This window comes from Halichondria panicea, chromosome 17 (genome assembly GCF_963675165.1).
Source record: "Halichondria panicea chromosome 17, odHalPani1.1, whole genome shotgun sequence".
Taxonomy (NCBI): domain Eukaryota; kingdom Metazoa; phylum Porifera; class Demospongiae; order Suberitida; family Halichondriidae; genus Halichondria; species Halichondria panicea.
In genome coordinates this window covers 1,017,803-1,037,291 of record NC_087393.1, presented here as the reverse complement: position 1 = coordinate 1,037,291, position 19,489 = coordinate 1,017,803, and the positions used below count along the sequence as shown (strand labels likewise).

Genomic DNA, 19,489 nt, shown 5'->3' with positions numbered 1-19,489 from the left:
CATTTTAAGAGAGATTGATCTGAGAAAGCCTGTTAACAGTTAGTCTATTAACACGTAGCGCTTTGTGATGGCTGCAATAACATTCCCAGTGTTGGGGCTCCTCCTCCTAACTAGATTTACCACTGCTGCCCTTGGGGAATCCCACAATGGTAACCATGTACCAATGAATCTATTTTAACATTAACAATACCTAGAATGCAATATAAAAACTAGACTGTGTACATGTTCATATAATCTTGTAAACCACATTATGTCATCATGTTTCAATTCTGTTGAAACCGCAAGATGTTGACGATACACGTACTACACCTTGTCAACCCTCCCAGGAATCTGCAGGAGACAATACCTTGTGGCAGCTACCTCAACAGACGCAGGGACTCTACTATACCTCTCAACCTCCAAGCCCAAAAACTTCACACTTGAAATTCCTAATCGCTTTTTGCCAACCCAGTGCGGCGAGAACTACAAATTATGCGATGTCCTACTAATTGAAATGGAGTCGGAAGTAATCGTTTTTGTCCCGTCACAAGGAGGGTTTGTCATGATTACTTATCAGGTTGGTGAACTCCCTCTTTACACTTTCCACACGGTGGACAGAAATTGTAATCCGGTAAAAGCATTTCTGAATTCTGAGTACAATCGTATTGTGATTATGTGTGTCGAACTATCGGGTGAGACTAACGGATTGCTGTTATTTGTAGAGTTCAAATTGAAAGAGCGGATTATTGTACGATCCTCTGAAGAATATTTTCTTAGAAGCTCAAGCGCTTTGTCCGAAGCTGTATGCGCATTCCATCGTTTAACCTATCATATATTTTTTACTGACATTGATGACTTGAAAGTAACTGATGCCGATGCGTCTTCATCGCTTCTTCCAGAAAATATACATATAGACAACTGCACGCATACTAATCAAATAGATGTCACTGAAAATGACGTTTCTATCTACTGTACTCAGAACAATGATAGTTGGACTGTCCTGGCTGATTCTAGCATCCCCACACACAACACCTACTCTCGCTATCCCTGTCCTGGGTTGAACCAATATGTCCGCGTTGAAAATAAGAGACAAATTATGTTCGGCAACAGCACTCAACAATCTTTTGTTGGTGAACTCCCTGATAATATCAAGTATGCAGCTTGTCTAGGAGCTGAAGATTCGTTTGTGTTCTGGGCATTGACTGAAAGCAGACAGTTACTTAGTGTTTCTTTGACAACCGAAAACCACATAATAACCAACTTATCAGCATGTACTAATGAGGATAACAATTGCTTGAGGCCATCATTTGATGTCAGCAAAACTAGTGGAGCGTACTTCAACTATGAAACGAATCAAGTCCATATTACAAATATCACCAGCTCGTGTGGACACAGAACAGTCAACATGTCCGGCACCCCTGACTTGTTACGACTTACCCTAGGGGAGAAGGTAGATAACTGTTCATGTGCCAATGAAGTACCGACGGCGGAGGCAGAGGTTTCGTCGACTTTGGTTATTGTTGTTTCTGTTGTGGGTGTGGGCATTCTTCTCTTCGTCATCATCGTCATCATTATAATAATTTGGTGAGTTCACCAATTGCGTTTGAATAGTTTTGTTTACCTTCTTTTTCTGTAGTGTTGCCATGAAATACTGTAAGTGTTCCTGCAACCCTTTTCGAAGGTAAGTTAGTGTTGACAGTGCAAGCTAGGGTCCCATGCATTATACTAGGGTCTAGAGTATAATTCAGTTTAGATAGCCTTTTCAATGCTGCATTCAGATTTAGGTTCTTGCTTGTGGGAAGCAAGGCCGTGGGAAGTGGGAAGTGGTCAGGCTGCTCCATTTTTGGCCAGATCGCTTTTGGGTATTAAATGGTCGTCCTTATTGAAAATTGTGTATAGCTGGTAATGGTCATCAATATTAAAATCGGGGGCCTTGCCATTAATTTCGGTGTGTACAAGTCATAAATAGAGGTGTGGTATAATTAGGGGTATGGTTTCTTGCCCAACATTTCGGGCACAATGTAAGCCCCAGCTTGTTTTCTCCGCACTCTAAACTTGCTTGCTACGCCCTTGTGAAGTGTACAGCCATTAGTGTATATATTATTTGTTTTCACTCCCCCCCCCCCCCCAACAGAAATGTATCTGATGTGGAAGCAGTAGAAGATCTAGTTCCACCGATTCAAGTGCAAGAACACAATGGTGCTGGCTCTGATGTTGTTGGGGTCTGTTCTAACTCCCACCCACGAGAAAATTTTGATCCCTTAGCTGTTGCGAAGATTAACAATGCAAAAAGTCAAGGTGAGGACAATCAAAATCGTAGCTCAGACATTGCACGACAGACTCGTTAGTTAACCACATATCTCTTCGAGTGTGAACTTAGCTAGGTTATATGTTTTCTGCTTTTTAGACATTTGTGTGTAAGTTTTTACTTACTTTTCTCCGTGTGTATACATTATTCAATTCATTCAATATAACATTAATATGCCCATACAGTTTATTCCCTCTGCTTAGCCTCAGGCACTCAGCATGCACTACTGTCTTGTACACAGCTGGATGTATACTAGCCTCGGTCCCAGGCCAATTTTTTGCTATAGACTGGAAGGGGGAAAATACGGGTTATAGTATGTGTGTGATACTGAGTCAGATCACCACTGGATGCCATGGCACTGCGTTTACAGCTATTTCAAGGCCTATAGCGTTCACATCAGATTGTCATCTGTATACATACAAATGTATAGTTCAGTTGCTGCTAGGTTTCCATGTTTATAATATAATTATAACACTCTGGTTGCAAAATATAAAACTGCCGAGGTAGTACTTCAGGGCTCTAGTTTATTATAATCATGCTACTCGGTACACAAACATGCTTGGAATCGAGGTTAATCCCAGTTTAATTATTGCTGAATGTGCACAATTGTTGCTGAATCAGCATTATTTTTTGCAAATTTTTTTCGTCAGCTCTAGCTGGGTGGGACTCAATCTGCAGTTAACGCTGCTTTGCCTGCAAGTAGTGCTCACTAGTTAGAGTTGTGCTAAGAAGTATTGTTTAGTGCTGGTAGTTTCAGTGCTTAGTAAGCGTGCAAAGACGGAAATAGATATCTGACTGACGACAATTGACACATTCGGCAGCTCACTTCTCATGACCACCATTCCGTATGCAACCAAGTTATTCTTTCCAAAATTTTGGGAGCTGTTACTTTCTTACCCATCTGTAGGTCCATGTAGTTAGTTTTGTGCAAAATCATCGTTGCTTCATGCAATAGCCGCCGATTATAGGTGTCTGGCGAAAATTGGTTACTTACTCTACTATTTCCAGAGTTTCAATGATAATCTCTCTTATGCACATTTTTCTATGGTGGCCGAGAAGGGTCACCCGCCTCGGCCTACCGCCACAATGAACTGCGCGTGCGGAGTTCCTGTTGGCCACGCGTGCTTAAATATAAACACTGTTGACACAGTGCACACAGTTAAACAAATTAAGAGTCGCCACCAAATTGAGATCAGTCTGCACAAGGTCAATGGTCACTAAATCATATCTGGATTCCAATTAACGCAAGGTATTGCTATCGATACAGACTGCAGGACATGATTGATTGACCTTTGACCTTGTGCAAACTGATGAGAAAATTTGTTGGTGGTTCTTTGTTTAACTGTACGTGCTGTGTGTCTCCTACCGCGCGCGGACATCAGGAACAACCGCGCGCGCTTAATGTATTTACCGCAAGCGTTGAGAATTAAGTGCGCACGGTTAACAAAACATCTGCGCGCGCTGTTCATTGTGGCAGTAGGCGGAGGCCGGTGACCCTTCTCGGCCACCGTATTTTTCACACTATAATATATACCGTATACAATTATTGTGATTGATAATTATGTAGACTGTAGTAGTACTGATCTGCTGGTCTATATAGCCAGATGAGAAATGAAACATATTCACAGGCTTGAGGCTTTCTTATCAAAACACATGTGACTGTATTAATAATTCCATAGAACATGTGCTTTTGAGTTGCCAAAGAACTCAGTGAATAGAATATTTGTTAGCAACAATGCAGAGTGTTAGCCTAGTTGAAGCTCTATTAGTGGTGCTGGTAGTGAGCGTTCCTTTAGCCTCCGCTGACAATCCGACATGTATTGGTGACAGAGAGTACCATCGCCTAGAGTCATCCCTTCTCAAATGGCCACAAAATTTGGTGAATTTGAGCGAAGCCTTCTTTCTGTTTCTGACTAATCGACAACAAAGTATTTCGGTTCAAGTTGCTTACCATTTCAATGACTCCAATGAGCCGGTGAAGTATCGATGGCTGGACTCTCCCATTAACCTGCTGATTCGAAGCGAGCTCCTCCAATACTTGGCTCTCAACATGTACCAGGTAGAGTTATGCTTTGCTGATATCACTCTCGATCCAATCTGCAACTTCAGCTCTAAAAATGTTAGCGGTGACCTTGATAATATTTGTCTTCCAAGCAATCTCACTGTAGGTCACCATCTACTCAATAATCTGACAGCAAATGTAAGTATCATATTTTGGTTATTCATTAATCTATATTTTATTTACAGCTTTTATTATATGCAAAGCATCGAAATGCTGTGACAAAAAATGGCTTTGAATCAAGTACCAAGAGTGGTTACTCTGTGTATGTGTTTGGCACTGGTCTCGGTGATTACTGCATATTTGATGAAGTAAGTCCTTTTCGAAATTTGATAATCCTTCTGTGGGCTTCTTTTGGAGCACTTGAAATATCCGTTACATTTGCAGTACCATTGATAATGATTAGCCTTTACCGTGAGTTTAGAAAAAAGATGAATGATGACGAGTCACGCTTGAGATATTATGTTTGGGCAGTGATTGTGGTCATTGCACTGTTGATTGGACCAATGTACGCATGCAATTTTCGGGCCATATATAATTATATCCAATGGTTCTTAAGAAATGGACTGTTTAAAGGGTTTTCTCGGTGCTTTACCCACTATGGATTGTATAGGGGCAATTATTGCTATGCTTGCATTTAAACGATTTGAGAAGAAATCTGCAGCTACTTCGGACAGAACTGCAAGGAACAACAAAGATTTCTTTCTTGATTGGTACTATGTCAACTGCCTTTGTAGATACAAGGATTATTCCCACATTTATCAAGGCAATGCTAATGATATAAGTGAAGATGAAATTAGAGTGAGGACCCGTATGCATTTGAACCAGCAACTGAACACACGTGAATGCACACTCAGAATAGTAAAAAATTTGGTACTCAAAAATGGATGCCACATTGCTTCAATAACAGTCATCGCTTTGTTTGCTCAGCTCGCTCTCTTCAATTCAGTTTTTATATCTTTTGCTGTAATAGCTGCACCCGTTGAATCTGGCTCTCTGCATGTTTCTTTTGTACCTCTCAAGCCTCTTTGCTCTAATTTCGGTACTAGCCACTGGTTTAAAGATGGTACACATGCAAGGTGCATGGAATCCCTCATAGGATTTAGTCTTGCATTAGTTACGCTTATATTCCTTTTGATTGGTGTTGCTGGTGGTGTTGGAGTATTCGTTAGTTTCGTCTACAAGTACACTGCACGATTCAAGAATATAGAAACAGCCGTGGAGTAATTGCTTTTCTAGGACCTATTGCTCCATCAGTTTTTGTGTCTGTTGTGGGAGGAATTTTGATTAAAATTCTTCCTTGTATCAGTATTAATCCAAAACAAGAAGAATCCCCTCAAGAGAATGATACTGAAAGTGAACACAGAAGTTTAACACAACAGCAAGACCATGCATGATACGTCTCATATCTGTAGAAGTTTATGACTATGTAGTCAGTGACATTGTTTAAAATTTCTGTGCTCAAAATTGTTATATCCCGTTGCTACATGTATGCATATTAATTTTTGCACAAAAATGAAAGTGAAAATTACGGTGGCCGAGAATGGTAACCCACCTCCGCCTACCGCCACAATGAACCGCACGCGTGGAGTTTCCGTTGACCGCGCGCTTAAATATAAACGCTGGCAATAGGCACACAATGCGCGTGCGGTAGGAGACACACAGCGCACACAGTTAAACAAAGAGCTGCCACCAAATTGTAAGATCAGTCTGCACAAGGTCAAAGGTCAAGAAATCATATCTGGATTCTAATTAACGCAAAGTATTCCTTGGCTATCGATGCAGACTGCAGGACATGATTGATTTACACCTTGTGCAGACTGATGATGCTTAATGTCTTTACCGCGAGCGAACATCCGCGTGCGTGGTTCATTGTGGCGGTATAGGCGGAGGCAGGTGATCCTTCTCAGCCACCGTAGAAAATGAAAATGATAGTTTTATCTTAGGTGAATTTCCGCATATGCAGCTTGTCTTGGAGCTTGAAGATTCATTTGTGCTTTGGGTAATTACTGAAAATGAACAGTTATTTTATTGACAACAGATAGCCACACATGCAGTAGCCAATTTGTCAGCATGTACTAATGAGGGGAACAATTGCCTGAGGCTGTCATTTATTTTGATGCCAGTGAGTGTACTTCAATTATGAGTCCATATCAACTTCTCCATCCCCCCACATGCACTTATTACGACTTACTCTATAGGGAAGACAAACCATTTATGTGCATGGTGTGCCACAAATCCCAACTTCATTACCACCCTCAGATGTAACTTTAGTTGTTGTTTCTGTTGTGAGTGTGGCCATTCTTCTTATCGTCATCATTGTAATTTTGGTGAGTTTACCAATCCAATAATTGTGTGTGAATACATTTGTTTACCTTCTTTTTCTTTCTAGTGTTGTTGTGGAAACTCTGTGAGAAGAAAGACCAACCATTCTCGAAGATAAGTTAGTGCATTGAGAGTGCAAGCTAACTTGTAGGGTGTCCCATGCATTCAACTGGAGTCTATAGAGTTCAGTTGAATGTAATCAGTCATGCAGGAGTGTGTTCTGATTCAGTAGATACAATTACGGTATGTTCAGATTAGCTATAGAGTCTTTGTTTGTGTGGAGCTGGTAATGCATTATCTGTTTTCAACCCCTCCCCTCCACCCACAGAGATGTTGTTCCCATTTTGGTGTCCCCACTCCCGTCGCATGGTTAGAGTACTAGCTCAGACAAAGCAAGTGACAACAAAAGTAACTCGTCAGTCGATCATGAACAAGTAAACTATATGCACTATACAGCCAATTCATACACAAGGACGGCTATGGTGTCACGCAAGGAACATTCAAAGTGCCTGATATCATGCAAAGCTATTAACTCTCTTGAGCAGTGTCTAGTGAGAATCGCCATATACTGTTGATCCATTGCATGTATCAGAACTGCAGGGAGAAGTAGATCTAGTTCAAGCGACTCAAACGGAAGGAAACAATGGTGCTGGCTCTGTTGATGTTGTTTAATAGCTATAGTGGTTGTGATAATTCACTTACAAAGAAATCCCTCAGCTGTTGCGGAGACTAACAATGCAAAAAGTCGAGGTGAGGACAATCAAAACCGTAGCTCAGACATTGCAGGACGTTTGATTAGGTTTTACTTTTCTAGACATTAGGTATCAATGTGTATAGCTAGGTTTTTACCTTGTGTTAATTTATTGTGTCCTTAAGAATTAATGTTGTCATGTTAATAAATTATCACGCTGTACTTGTAGCTGTATATACAGTATAATAATACAGTGCCAGATCCCATGTAGCCTCAGGCAGTCAGCATGCACATGCACTGTCTACACTAGTATCTATGTGTCCGCTACAACAGCTAAGTGATTCAGACTGTGCATCTATTCATGAGTGGTAACCATGGGCAGGCATCATATGGTACTTAGTTACAACAGTTACTAACAGCCTATAATGACACACACATGTCCTGACTAGGACATATACTACATTTTCACACTCCCCATTATGAAGCATACCGTATACGTGCTGTACTATTGCCAGAGTTTCAAGCTCTCTTATAAGTATACACACGTTTTCATAATACTCATTGTGATTACTTCCATTTACGTCTATATAATTATTGCCACGGTGTACTATATAGTGATAGAGTTTCACTATGAGAAATGAAACATAATTATTCATACTCAGGTATATAAGGACTGGGACCTTCAATTATTGCTGAATCAGCTAAAACGCAGCCACGCCCACGATTTTTAATATGTTTTGTGTGTAAAAATTTTGTGCAGCTACTGATCTTTTTTAGTTCTAAAAACGGTGTTCTAAACCTTCCTTTTAGCTCTTAATTCTTAGTGTAGTAGGTAGTTCAAAGGCTTAAGCAGACATATCCGCTGGGAGAGAGCATCATGTTCTATTTAGAGTAAGTTATTAGCCTATAAAAATAAAAATGTCACTTATTGTCAGCTGTAAGACTAAGTTTTGTGCAAAATCTCACCTTTGGCCAAAGAAGTGGCTCTCTCCCAGCAGATATGTCTGCTTAAGCCTTTGAACTACCTACTACACTAAGAATTAAGAGCTAAAAGGAAGGTTTAGAACACCGTTTTTAGAACTAAAAAAGATCAGTAGCTGCACAAAATTTTTACACACAAAACATATTAAAAATCGTGGGCGTGGCTGCGTTTTAGCTGATTCAGCAATAATTGAAGGTCCCAGTCCTTAATATACCTGAGTAGGCTTGAGGCATTTTGTCATAAAACATGTGACTGTATAATTATATCTTTTACTAATTCCATTGAGATGAATTCCATTCTCACTAGCTTAGAACAGGTGCTGTCATATGATGAGTTGCCAAAGAGCATAGTGAATAGAATATCTGTTAGCAACAATGCAGAGTGTTAGCCTAGTTGAAGTTCTATTAGTGGTGCTGGTAGTGAGCGTTTCTTTAGCCTCTGCTGACAACTCGACATGTATTGGGGACAGAGATTACCATCGCTTGGAGTCATCCCTTCTCAAGTGGCCACAAAACTTGGTGAATTTGAGCGAAGCCTTCTTTCCGACTAATCGCCAACAAAGTATTGCGGTTCAAGTTGCCTACCATTTCAATGGCTCCAATGAAACGGTGAATTATCGATGGCTGGACTCTCCCATCAACCTGCTGATTAGAAGCGAGCTCCTCCATTACTTGGCTCTCACCATGTACCAGGTTGAGTTACGCTATGCTGATGTCACTCTCAATCCTATCTGCGACTTCAGCTCTGAAAATGTTAGCGGTGACCCCGGTTTTATTTGCCGTCCCTACAATCTCTCTGATCACCATCTACTCAATAATCTGACAGTGAATGTAAGTATACCGTATAGCGCGAAATTTTCGAGGCACTTATATTTCGTGGATTGGCCTCTAAAAGCCATTTCGTTGCACAATGTTCGCGGAATGACTGCTTACGGGAAGCCACGCCTTTAAATCTTGCACGTTATAGCAGGTAAAGAACGATTTTCGTGGACTTAATTTTCGTGTAGGATTGCTAACCCACGAAATCCACGAAAATTAAGCCCCTCGAAAATTTCGCGCTATACGGTATCATTAATTTTGAGATTTTTCATAATGATTGTCCCTTATTTTCTTGTGTGCAGCTGCTGTCGTATGCAAAGCATCGTAGTGTGGTTAAAAAAAATGGCTTTGACTCCAGTACGGAACGTGGTTATTCTGTCTATGTGTTTGGCACTGATCCTGGTGATTATTGCATATTTGATGAAGTATGGTCCTTTCGCAATCTGGTAATACTTTTATCGGTTTCTTTTGGAACAATTGAACTAGCCGTTACATTAGCAGCACCATTGCTAATGATTAGCCTATACGAAATTGTTGCAAAAAAGATGAAGGATACCGACTCAGTTTTCAGATATTATGTTTGGGCAGTGATAATTGTAATTACACCGTTGGATATACTGATATACACATGCAATGTTTTCACTGTCCAATTTTTTAAAGACGTGTTTATTGTTCTTAATGGTGTATTAGTTTTGGATGTTCTTCTGGTAGGAATTCCTATGTGCATAATATTGGGAAAAGCATGGATTAAGCAAAAGATTAATCGTAGGCTGGGTTATGAACTTGTTAACACTGGTGCACATAATACGCTTACGAGTGAAAATGCTGTTCCGAGTGATGATGCTGTTCCGAGTGATGATGCTGTTCCGAGTGATGATACTGTTCCGAGTGATGGTGCTGTTCCGAGTGATGGTGCTGTTCCGAGTGATGATGCTGTTCCGAGTGATGATGCTGTTCCGAGTGATGATGCTGTTCCGAGTGAACATGCTGTAACAGTTGCTTTGCACGTTTATTCAATGATAACGGTTACTGTGTTTACGCAACTTGCTCTTCTCCATTCGGTTTTTATATCTTTTGCAGTTATAGCTGCACCAGTTGAATCTGGCTCTCTGTTGCTTTTATACCTATCAAGCCTCTTTGCTCTAATTTCATTCTTAGCCCTTGGTCTGAAAATAGCAAACAATATGCAATGTAAGTATATTGCATATTGTTTGGTTTTCATCCTCTTGATTTGTGTTGTTGGTGGTGTTGGGGTATTTGTTGCCTTCGTCTACAAATACACTTTACTGATTCAAGAATATAGAAACAGCAGTGGTCTGATTTCTTTTCTACGACCTATTATTCTGTCACTTCTTGCTACTGTGGGCGGAACTTTGACCACGATTGTTTCTTGTAAATCTATCAATCCAAAAAAAAAAGAGTCCACTCAAACTGAGAATACTGTATCCCCAGAGGGAGATGGTACTGAGAGTTTATCTGACCACATAACACCAAGCAATGATGTGTCACATGTCTAAGGAAGTATACATAGCACAGAATCTGCTTTTATAAATAACGAAATATCTGTAGAAGTTTACGACTAGATCTATAGTGCATGACTTCAGTATAAGCAAATAGTGTGTGCTCAAGACTTTTGCTACATAGTGACTTGACTTTTGTGAAAAACTATAGTGGTGAGGGTAGGGGTTGGTAGATTATGCTAGCATAATTTTGAGCATAATAGGTACATTTTTGGGTGAGAATTATGCTGGCATAATAGGCACATTTTTAACAATTATGAGCAGGTTACAGATATTAATACAGATCAGTACGAGTCATGATAGTATAAACATTTGGAAGTACTGCATGGTGCATGGTTAATTATCTCCTATATCATAGCAGGGGCGGATTCAGGAAAAATGAAAGGGAGGGGCTAGTAGAAAGGGGCGAAGCCCCGTACGAGGGTGGCGGAGCCACCCAGGGGGTGGGTATGGGAGGGGGAGCATCCCCCTCCCGCCTCGCCGGAGGCAAAATTTTTTGCTTTTTACAATTTGCTCACACTTTTACCTTTGAACTGTCATATTAATAAGTGAATACTGAATAATTATATGAAAAAGTTAATACAAAAAACTCGTTCTGATCAACAAAAGGATGTATACTGTAGATGTTACATCTACATTCATGCACTCTTGGTACATGAAAGAATCACAATGCCTACCCAGACTGCACTGAGAGTGAGAGGAGATAAGGCTGCTTCCTTGCAACTAGCTGAAAAAGTCTGAGATCTGCTCCATCATGTTGCAGCTCAACAGCTAGCCTCCTTCTCAAGGCCTAAACAATTTCGGCCTGGAATCGAGGCTACTCAACAGCATGCACAATAGCCTCCTTCACAAGGCCTAGGAAAAGAGGCCTGGGATATGATCGAGGCTACAAAACATTGCACAAGGAGCTGACTCAGCAACAGCAATAGTTGACCTATGCACTTTATTAGTTCTAGCTACTAGCTAGTATAGTATGCATGTCCAGCTAGCTAGCCTACATCCTTTATACTCTTAGTAGCTAGACTTGGCTATTGTCTAGCATCTCTTAAGTCAGTGAGTCTACATGCAGATGCATAAGTAACAAGGTTGGTGGCAAAATTGTTGTAACCTCAGACTAGCAATACATAGGTAGTTTTTCAAAAGGGGGGGGCTTCAGCCCCTCAAAATCACCCCTGGATCCGCCCCTGCATAGTGTACAGATATAGAGTCATGTGTCAAGTTTGATGTTACTTGTGCGACGACATAGGGTTTATATGTTGTGCTTTGGAGGAATAATTGTAATAGGAAATTTGAAAAGACTAATAGGCTGTTTAGCTACTTCAGCATAAAAGAATAGCATAATAGGTAATATCTCGAGCATAATCTACCAACCCCTAGGTGAGGGTCGTCAAAATTAGCTTGATTTCCTGTAGTGTATATCATGCACTGTTCCATAATGCATATATAGCTGATAGGTATAGCTATATATACAATAATATTTACCTGCTATAATAATTATTATCATGATAATTAATTTTATTGCGCAAAACATGCTCATGCACTGTTTGCCTGTCTTTCGACAGTGATTTATGCGAAAACTAATTGAACCTCGCCTTCGAAACCCGGATATGGGATTTAGAAGCCCAAAGGCACTGGTTTAGTATCCCGAGGGCACTATATATACAAGTACCCGATATAGACTTTATATATAGACACTATAAGTTGTTATATCCCGTTGCTACGTTGTTGCCAAGTGCAATATGAAGCATATTGCACTGCTGAAAGTCATATTGCACTGACCGCAAAGTCATATTGCACTGACCGCAAAACGCCCCTCTGGCAATTAGACAGACAATTAAATTAAAATTAAATTAATACGCATGAGAAATAACAAGTATTAAAGTATGTCCATATTGCACTGACCGCAAAACGCCCCTCTGGCAATTAGACAGACAATTAAATTAAAATTAAATTAATACGCATGAGAAATAACAAGTATTAAAGTATGTCCAGCCATGCAGGAATGAATGTTCAGCACTGCTGGAGTTTCTTCTTGCAACCATGCAGGTTTTAAAGTTGTCCAAGATTCATTTTGTGGAAGATTCTGTGTTCCTAGATCGACCTAGTCCTCGACATCGTGATGCATGTCAATTCTGCTTCACCGTAGCACTAGAAGTGGCTCTTTTTGCTGGGGGTATGAGCTGTTTTGCAGCAGTGTAGAAGCGAGCTTTCTTGGCTTGGTTATGAGGCCGAGCGTAGACCAGCAGCTAATACCATGTATTCACTGAGTAGTGGGGTGGGGCTGTTTCTTTGCAGCAGTAAGTGGGGTGGGGCTGTTTTGCAGCACCAGAAGTGGGGTGGGGCTGTTTTGCAGATTTCAGTTGAAACTCCAACAATTTTGTGTCAAGCCATTTGTCGGTCATGCCAATCTTATACGCTGCAGATACTGGCGTCTAGAAGAGAGAAGAGATAGAGCTGTGTCTAGAGTTGTCTCTGTCTTTTTTTATGCTGTTTATATTGTGTTACTAGGACAGTGTTATGTTGCTATGCCCTCGGGATATAAACTAGTTATAACACGTGCACTCGGGCTGCATGGCATATATTGCACTCAGCCCTCGGGGCTGGCGCCCTCGTGCTTCAGTGCAATATATTCCATACATCCCTCGTGCCCGTGTTATAACTATAACATAATATCTACCATAATTAATATAACGGGTAATTTTCGAGGGTCACTGATTTCCTATTTAACTTCACGTATATACCTATATATATATATATATCAGGTAACATTTGAGGGACAATATTTTTCATAGATTTTACCAAGCTGCAAAATGCATGTACAAAAACCTGACGCGAAATTCACAAAAATGGCCAATTCGCTAAAATAATTATATCCTTGAAAATTACTCGCTATGTAATATCACACTTTGCCAGCAATAAGTATTTTCGGCTATAAATCTCATTATAGTCAAACTTGTTTCTGTTCTTGCAGGTTTTGCATGAGACTCTTCGTGTGCATTTCTAATACATGCATGTAGTAAGTACGTAGATCTATAATTATCATTGTAACAAACCATGCAGAGAAGTCTATTCTGAGCAGTGGAGTCAAGTACAGTGTAGAGGGGTTACGCCCTCGTGGTCGGGAGGTTTACTGTCATAAACCCCGAGGCACTGTGCATTAATTGATATATGTCCCATCTGATTGGCTGGCTAGCCTACATGTATACAGAGATAAAGTAAGGAAAGGGATTGGCAACGGTCGAAAAAATGTGACTATCCGTGATGCGCTACGTCATCGATTTTTTTCATCTTTTGTAGCCTCCATTTATAGCTAAAAGTAAAAAAACATGCTTAAGGAAATCAAAATCAAGAATTTATGCAGCCTAGTTGATCAACAGAGACACAACAAAACAAGATATGTAGGTAAAACATCATAGGCTTACAGCAGTGCTTCTTAAAAGGGGCACAAACTAATATAACACTTTCTCGTCTTTTACAGCCTCCATTTTAGTTATAATGTAAAAAACATACAAAAGAGATTTAACCAAGGAAATGTATGCAGGCCAGTTCGTCAACATGGACTCAAATAAGCAGGATCTGTAGGCAAAACATCATTTGGCTACGGCAGTGCTTCTTAAAAGGGGGCACAGACCAATAATAACTAGTTTTCAAGCTCTAGAGCACCACAGTCAATTCTTCCACGCTTGGACTTCACTTTAAATAAAGCACAGGACACATGTATAGCCTTATACTATATACCCTATTCTAAAGTCTCATAACTAACTAAAAGCAGGAGCCCATAAATAAGAGAAGGAGCGGCTAACTACGGGGATCACGTCTCGCAAGTGGTTATGACCGCATTTTCATATATGCAGAGTCACTTAAGTGGTTGAATCCCTACACGTGTTATACACAATACAGGGCTGCGGTTTGCAAGGACTTAGTCGCTTCCAAACAAGGAAGTGCAGTTTCACCAGCAATTACGAGACGTGATCCCCGAGTATACGTTGAAGTTAGCCGCTCCTTCTCTTATTTATGGGCTCCTGCTAAAAGTAATATTACTCCATTTCGCGGGCGTTGTGCCGGGAAATAATGCGCATCAAGGATGGTTGAGAGGAAATCAATATGAAATCAATGTGAAATGATCACGTGAGTTACTCCCGTTGCCAATCTCTCTATTACTCTATCTCTGATGTATATAAGCTTGCATGACTACCACATAGCAACACTATTCAAACAAGAAGACAACTAGGAAAGAGAGCTCGTCCACACCAGGGCGCGCTGCTGTCCACACTCCACTCTTACTATTGACGACAATTTTTCTCTCTCAAGGGTAGATGTTTTCAAATACCTTGGCGTCAACTTCTCAAGTGATTTCTCCTGGACCAAGCATATTACTTCTACATGCAATAAATCGAGAACATTTATTGGCATGCTCCACAGGACGTTTTACAAATACTCGAAACCTGACACTACCTCAAAACTATACAAATCACTAATTAGACCTCATTTAGAATACGCCTCTGCTGTCTGGAGTCCCCACTTGGCTAAGGACATTAAGTTACTGGAGGACACCAGAAGTTTGCCCTAAAAGTGTGCACCAATAAATGGGATGAGAATTATAAGACACTGCTAACCATGTGCAACATAAACACGCTAGCTATGCGCCGGAGCATAGTCAGACTCTGCCTACTTTTCAAGATTATATCAGGGGACATATCCTATCCCAATCTTCCGTTCACCATCAGAGTCCAGCCTTACCAGTTAAGACATTTGAACACTACACAGCTTTCGGTCCCATTTGCGACATCTAATCTTCCTTCTTCCCGGATACTATATCAGCCTGGAACCAATTAGGTTTTGACACAGATGGTATATCACTTGTATTCTTTAAAAATCAGTTACTGTAGGTCAATTAAGTGTAATTTACATGTTACACTACTTCTATAGACAAACATTTATTGTTATTACCTTCTGTGTTTGTTGAAATGTATCATATGCACCTTACATATTGTTGTTTGGCCAACAAGCATTGAGTTGTGTGTCAAATTACCCTTATAGTGAGCAATTATCGGTAGGCTCTATAATAAATACTGTCTGGTAAAACATTACCAGCACAACTTTTGATCAGTTTAATGCTTAGCTATTAAACTAATGATATTCCAAGTCTCCAGTCAATAGCATAATTATATTGGGAACTGATTTTATAACGCTTAGTGTGGAGGTAGGTCAAAACCACAAAATGTTAGTAACCATCAAACAATGCCAACTGTGTGCTGATAGATGACTGTGTAGCTATCATTTTAGACTCTTTAGAAAGCACACATTTTATAGAATATGAATAGCATATGATATTGGCATATGATAGTATGTGCAAAGATAATCAGTATAGTAGGTAGAAGTCATTGCAAGTTTACAAGCTCAAAACCACAAGCCAGATTGAGTGACAGGAAGCACTTCTTGTTTTTAATTAAAAAACTGCCTTGGCCGTTCGACTGATCTAGCCTTGTTTTTAAAGCTTGATCTTAGCAGCTTCATGACCGCATTTGTAGTTCTTATTAAAAGTGCCATGACGTCATCACCATTTTTGGGGCTAATTAGCATAATTGAATTAAGCTAATTAGTTTTTTGGAAAAAGAAAACATTGCGCTTCATTTTGGATCATTTTGATGCAGCATACACTGTATATTGCAAATACAGCAGTATGAACATAGTGTTAAATTTTGGTATTTAGCAGACCCGGGCCTTAACTACGCAGAGCTCTGCTGATCTTCCGCCGAGAGAAAACACATCAAGCAGTGCTTCTACGCACACTCTACAAGTACACGTAGATATAGAAAACCAGTTCATAACACCGACTGTGAACAGCTAGACGAGAATAATGGGTCACAGCCACCCTTACACTAAGGACGTAACTAAATCTTGTTACAGCATGGAGCTGTATTAAACCTTAAATATAAAAGTATTATTATTGTTTCTGAGATAATTTTTGGCACAGTAGCTATAGAAATGTATTGCTGCATACGTTAAAATCAAAAACAATTATTATTTAGAGGTGTTGAGTGTTGACTTGAATAGGTTGTTCAAAGTCTAGGGTGTTACTGTACACAGAATGTGATAAAGACTCTTCAATTATGTCAGGGTCCCTCGTTGGTAAGGAATTCAGTATGGGCGAAGACTGTGAGGGTGTAGCACTGAGCACACTGGAACAGTCCTGTCTCAAAAGGGCCGGGTGGTGGTCTTCTGAGGCTTGGATTGGTTGCATCATAGATAGAATTGAAACATCCTCGGTGCTGGCACCAACTGGTGTTTCTCTGCCTAGTGATGTTGTCATGGAGAGAGAGCTTGTTGAGAGCGTGTGCGAGTCAGTAGTGGGTGTGTGGTGGTGTGGGGGGTCGGTAGTTGGTGTGTGAGAGTGTAGGGAGTCGTTAGGTGGGGGACCACGCTCTGGGTACAAATCCTGTAGCGATTGCGAGACATCAGGCGGGAGTGTAGGGCTGGCAGATGATAGAGTGGGCAGAGCTGCTGGAAGATTGGCTGATGAAATAGTGAGTGGAGCCGGAGGGGCAGGGATGGCTCTGGGGGTGGCAGATGAAATAGCTGCTGGAAGATTGGCAGATGAAATAGCGGGTGGAGCTGCTGGAAAATTGGCAGATAAAATAGTGGGTGGAGCTGCAGGGGTAGGGGTGGGTGAAACTGCTGGAAGATTGGCAGATAAAATAGTGGGTGGAGCTGCAGGGGTAGGGATGGGTGGAGTTACTGGAGATTCTGTAGCGAGTCTAGTGACATCATTCTGGGCAGGTTGTGAGTCATGTACCAGCGTAACTAGAGCAACTGGTCGACGTGGGCTGTGGTGTAGGGGTGTGTTATATAAGTATTAGTGATTCAGGTGTCAATAATACGATTGCTAATACAGGTCTGCTACTTACTTTGAAGAATGGTTTCTGCTCCTCACTAGCGTCCGTTGTCTAATTGTACTTCTGAGATCCCTGCACAGCAATATAGAGCACATTACTACTGACAGCAACGTACCATTGTGCACTTACCTATATTTGACTCCCCATATGGTTAAGATAGAACCAGCTGCTAAGGTAACCAGCACAATGAATATAATTATTCCACTAACAATCCAAACAAGGATGAGCATGACGTTTTCTTTGTCATTAACACCCATCACTTTGACATCAATCTCCTCCTCATACGGCCTTCCAGTGAGAAACCCGATCAGATGAGTGTTGCTATAAGAGACATTAATCACAGGCTTGTAATTGTCCTCAATATTTCTCACTACTAAATATCCACCCTCTTGTAGTATGAGGTACATCTCCTGATACAAAACTGGGGTCCAACAATACCCTCTCAAACATATACTATCGGAAATAAGTGTATTATTCCCTGAGGTGATGTTCAACAGAAAAGTTCCTTTAAGCCGATCAACATAAATAAAAGCGTTTCCAAAACATAAGCCTGTGGTGAAATTAGTTCCAGTAATGTCAATTTGCAGAGCATTTTCAGTGGGCTCATGCATTTCGTACAAAATAGCAGAATCACTTGGGTACACAAACACGTTGAATCCGTTGAAGCAGGAGTACTGTAGTTCTACGTCAGTGAAAAAACGATCCCAACACTCGTTTGCTAAATTGAAAACCACAACGATATCAGCTCCTTCGTTAGTGTTGTAATACATTAGAACTGTGTCTATGTCATTGTAAACTAGTCGAACATTGTGAGCAAGGTGAGGGAGTGTACACCCACTCACGGACGCTAGGGACAATCTATCCGGGTAGTACTCATAGACAATATTTTGAACAGCAAATATGAACAGGTCACCACCGACGTAAACAAAGTTTGAGATTTCGCTGAAGTCCACTGAGGGGGGGAAACTGCCGAGGGAAGCACATTGGAGATAGGACTGGGTAATATTGTCGAAGTTGAGGTTGATCAAGCATGAAATTACTCGCATAGAAGAATCAATGCACACGACGTAATGCTTCGTCTTGTGCCTCACGATGGTTATAGGTATACAATCGTCGTGATGTGGGAATGTCATTATATGTGTTGTCTGGTGTACTAGCTCTTTTCCAACGTCTTCAAAGCACATGAATCCGATCGCATTGTTCAGAGGGGTCAAAATGCCAACCAGCGAATCTTGCTCTTCAAATAATATAGGCAGCTCACGACATCGTGAAATATGGCGTCCACATCCGGGAGAGAGAGGGTGGTTGGGGAAAGTATAACTGGTGGGCTCAGACAGTGAGGTTAGGGGTTTGGTTGAGGCGATGGTGAGGGCAGCCTGAGGGGTAGCTTGTTTGTTGGAGGCTCTGATTAGGTACTGATTGATAGTAATGGCCACTTTAGATACACCTACACAGGAGATTGAGAGTAAGTCAGTTAGTTATTTAGTATCATAACGCAGTTATAAAGACACGGGATACATGGTCTATTCATAGATACTATAAGTATAAATATAAATTTATAGTATCTATGCCTATGGTCTATTCTCAGTGACATGATACCTTGGTCAGCTTCTGCATAGGTTTGCGCGCAGAAGATTGAGAGCATCAACAGGGTAGATCTAGCGATTAACATTTTGGTCATTCAGGGAGCATGTCTAGTCTCTTTCTCTAGCAGACTACATGTACGTACGAAGTCTATGTATGTAATTAAGGTGGCTTGCTAGCCTAGCTACAGAACTTAGAATGACACACCCACAAAATGCTGACTGTCAAGGGAAATCCCTGGGACAATTTTCACAGTCTGTGGTCAAGGGAAATTCCAAGGGACAATTCGACTGCATGCTGCGCGAACTGCGCATGTGCAAATTAATG

At 40.8% G+C, this 19,489-nt stretch overlaps 2 protein-coding genes across 5 annotated transcripts; one reads left to right on the top strand and one right to left on the bottom strand.

Moving 5' to 3' along the window:
* Positions 1 to 7: 7 nt before the first annotated feature.
* On the top strand, positions 8 to 10,827 carry LOC135351062 (uncharacterized). 4 transcript variants are annotated; one of them, XM_064549966.1, is made up of 8 exons: positions 462 to 1,563; positions 1,616 to 1,660; positions 2,114 to 4,487; positions 4,535 to 4,657; positions 6,548 to 6,676; positions 6,739 to 6,914; positions 7,000 to 9,174; positions 9,465 to 10,827. In XM_064549966.1, exons 3-6 carry the CDS (start codon positions 4,023 to 4,025, stop codon positions 6,787 to 6,789), a joined length of 768 nt encoding a protein of 255 aa, XP_064406036.1. In that variant the 5' UTR covers positions 462 to 1,563; positions 1,616 to 1,660; positions 2,114 to 4,022; the 3' UTR covers positions 6,790 to 6,914; positions 7,000 to 9,174; positions 9,465 to 10,827. The 4 variants fall into 4 exon arrangements, with proteins under 4 accessions (XP_064406034.1, XP_064406036.1, XP_064406035.1 ...); XM_064549965.1 differs by lacking the exons at positions 7,000 to 9,174; positions 9,465 to 10,827 and having other exon boundaries at positions 4,535 to 6,676; positions 6,739 to 6,759; XM_064549964.1 differs by lacking the exons at positions 4,535 to 4,657; positions 6,548 to 6,676; positions 6,739 to 6,914; positions 7,000 to 9,174; positions 9,465 to 10,827 and adding an exon at positions 8 to 149 and having other exon boundaries at positions 327 to 1,563; positions 2,114 to 2,467.
* A 5,793-nt stretch (positions 10,828 to 16,620) lies between these two features.
* Positions 16,621 to 19,355, bottom strand: LOC135351056 (uncharacterized). The gene is made up of 4 exons (XM_064549957.1): positions 19,178 to 19,355; positions 17,708 to 19,025; positions 17,591 to 17,650; positions 16,621 to 17,509 (listed from the first exon to the last, which is right to left on the bottom strand). The coding sequence occupies exons 1-4, from the start codon at positions 19,257 to 19,259 to the stop codon at positions 16,711 to 16,713; spliced, it is 2,259 nt and encodes a 752-aa protein (XP_064406027.1). The 5' UTR covers positions 19,260 to 19,355; the 3' UTR covers positions 16,621 to 16,710.
* Positions 19,356 to 19,489: the final 134 nt, after the last annotated feature.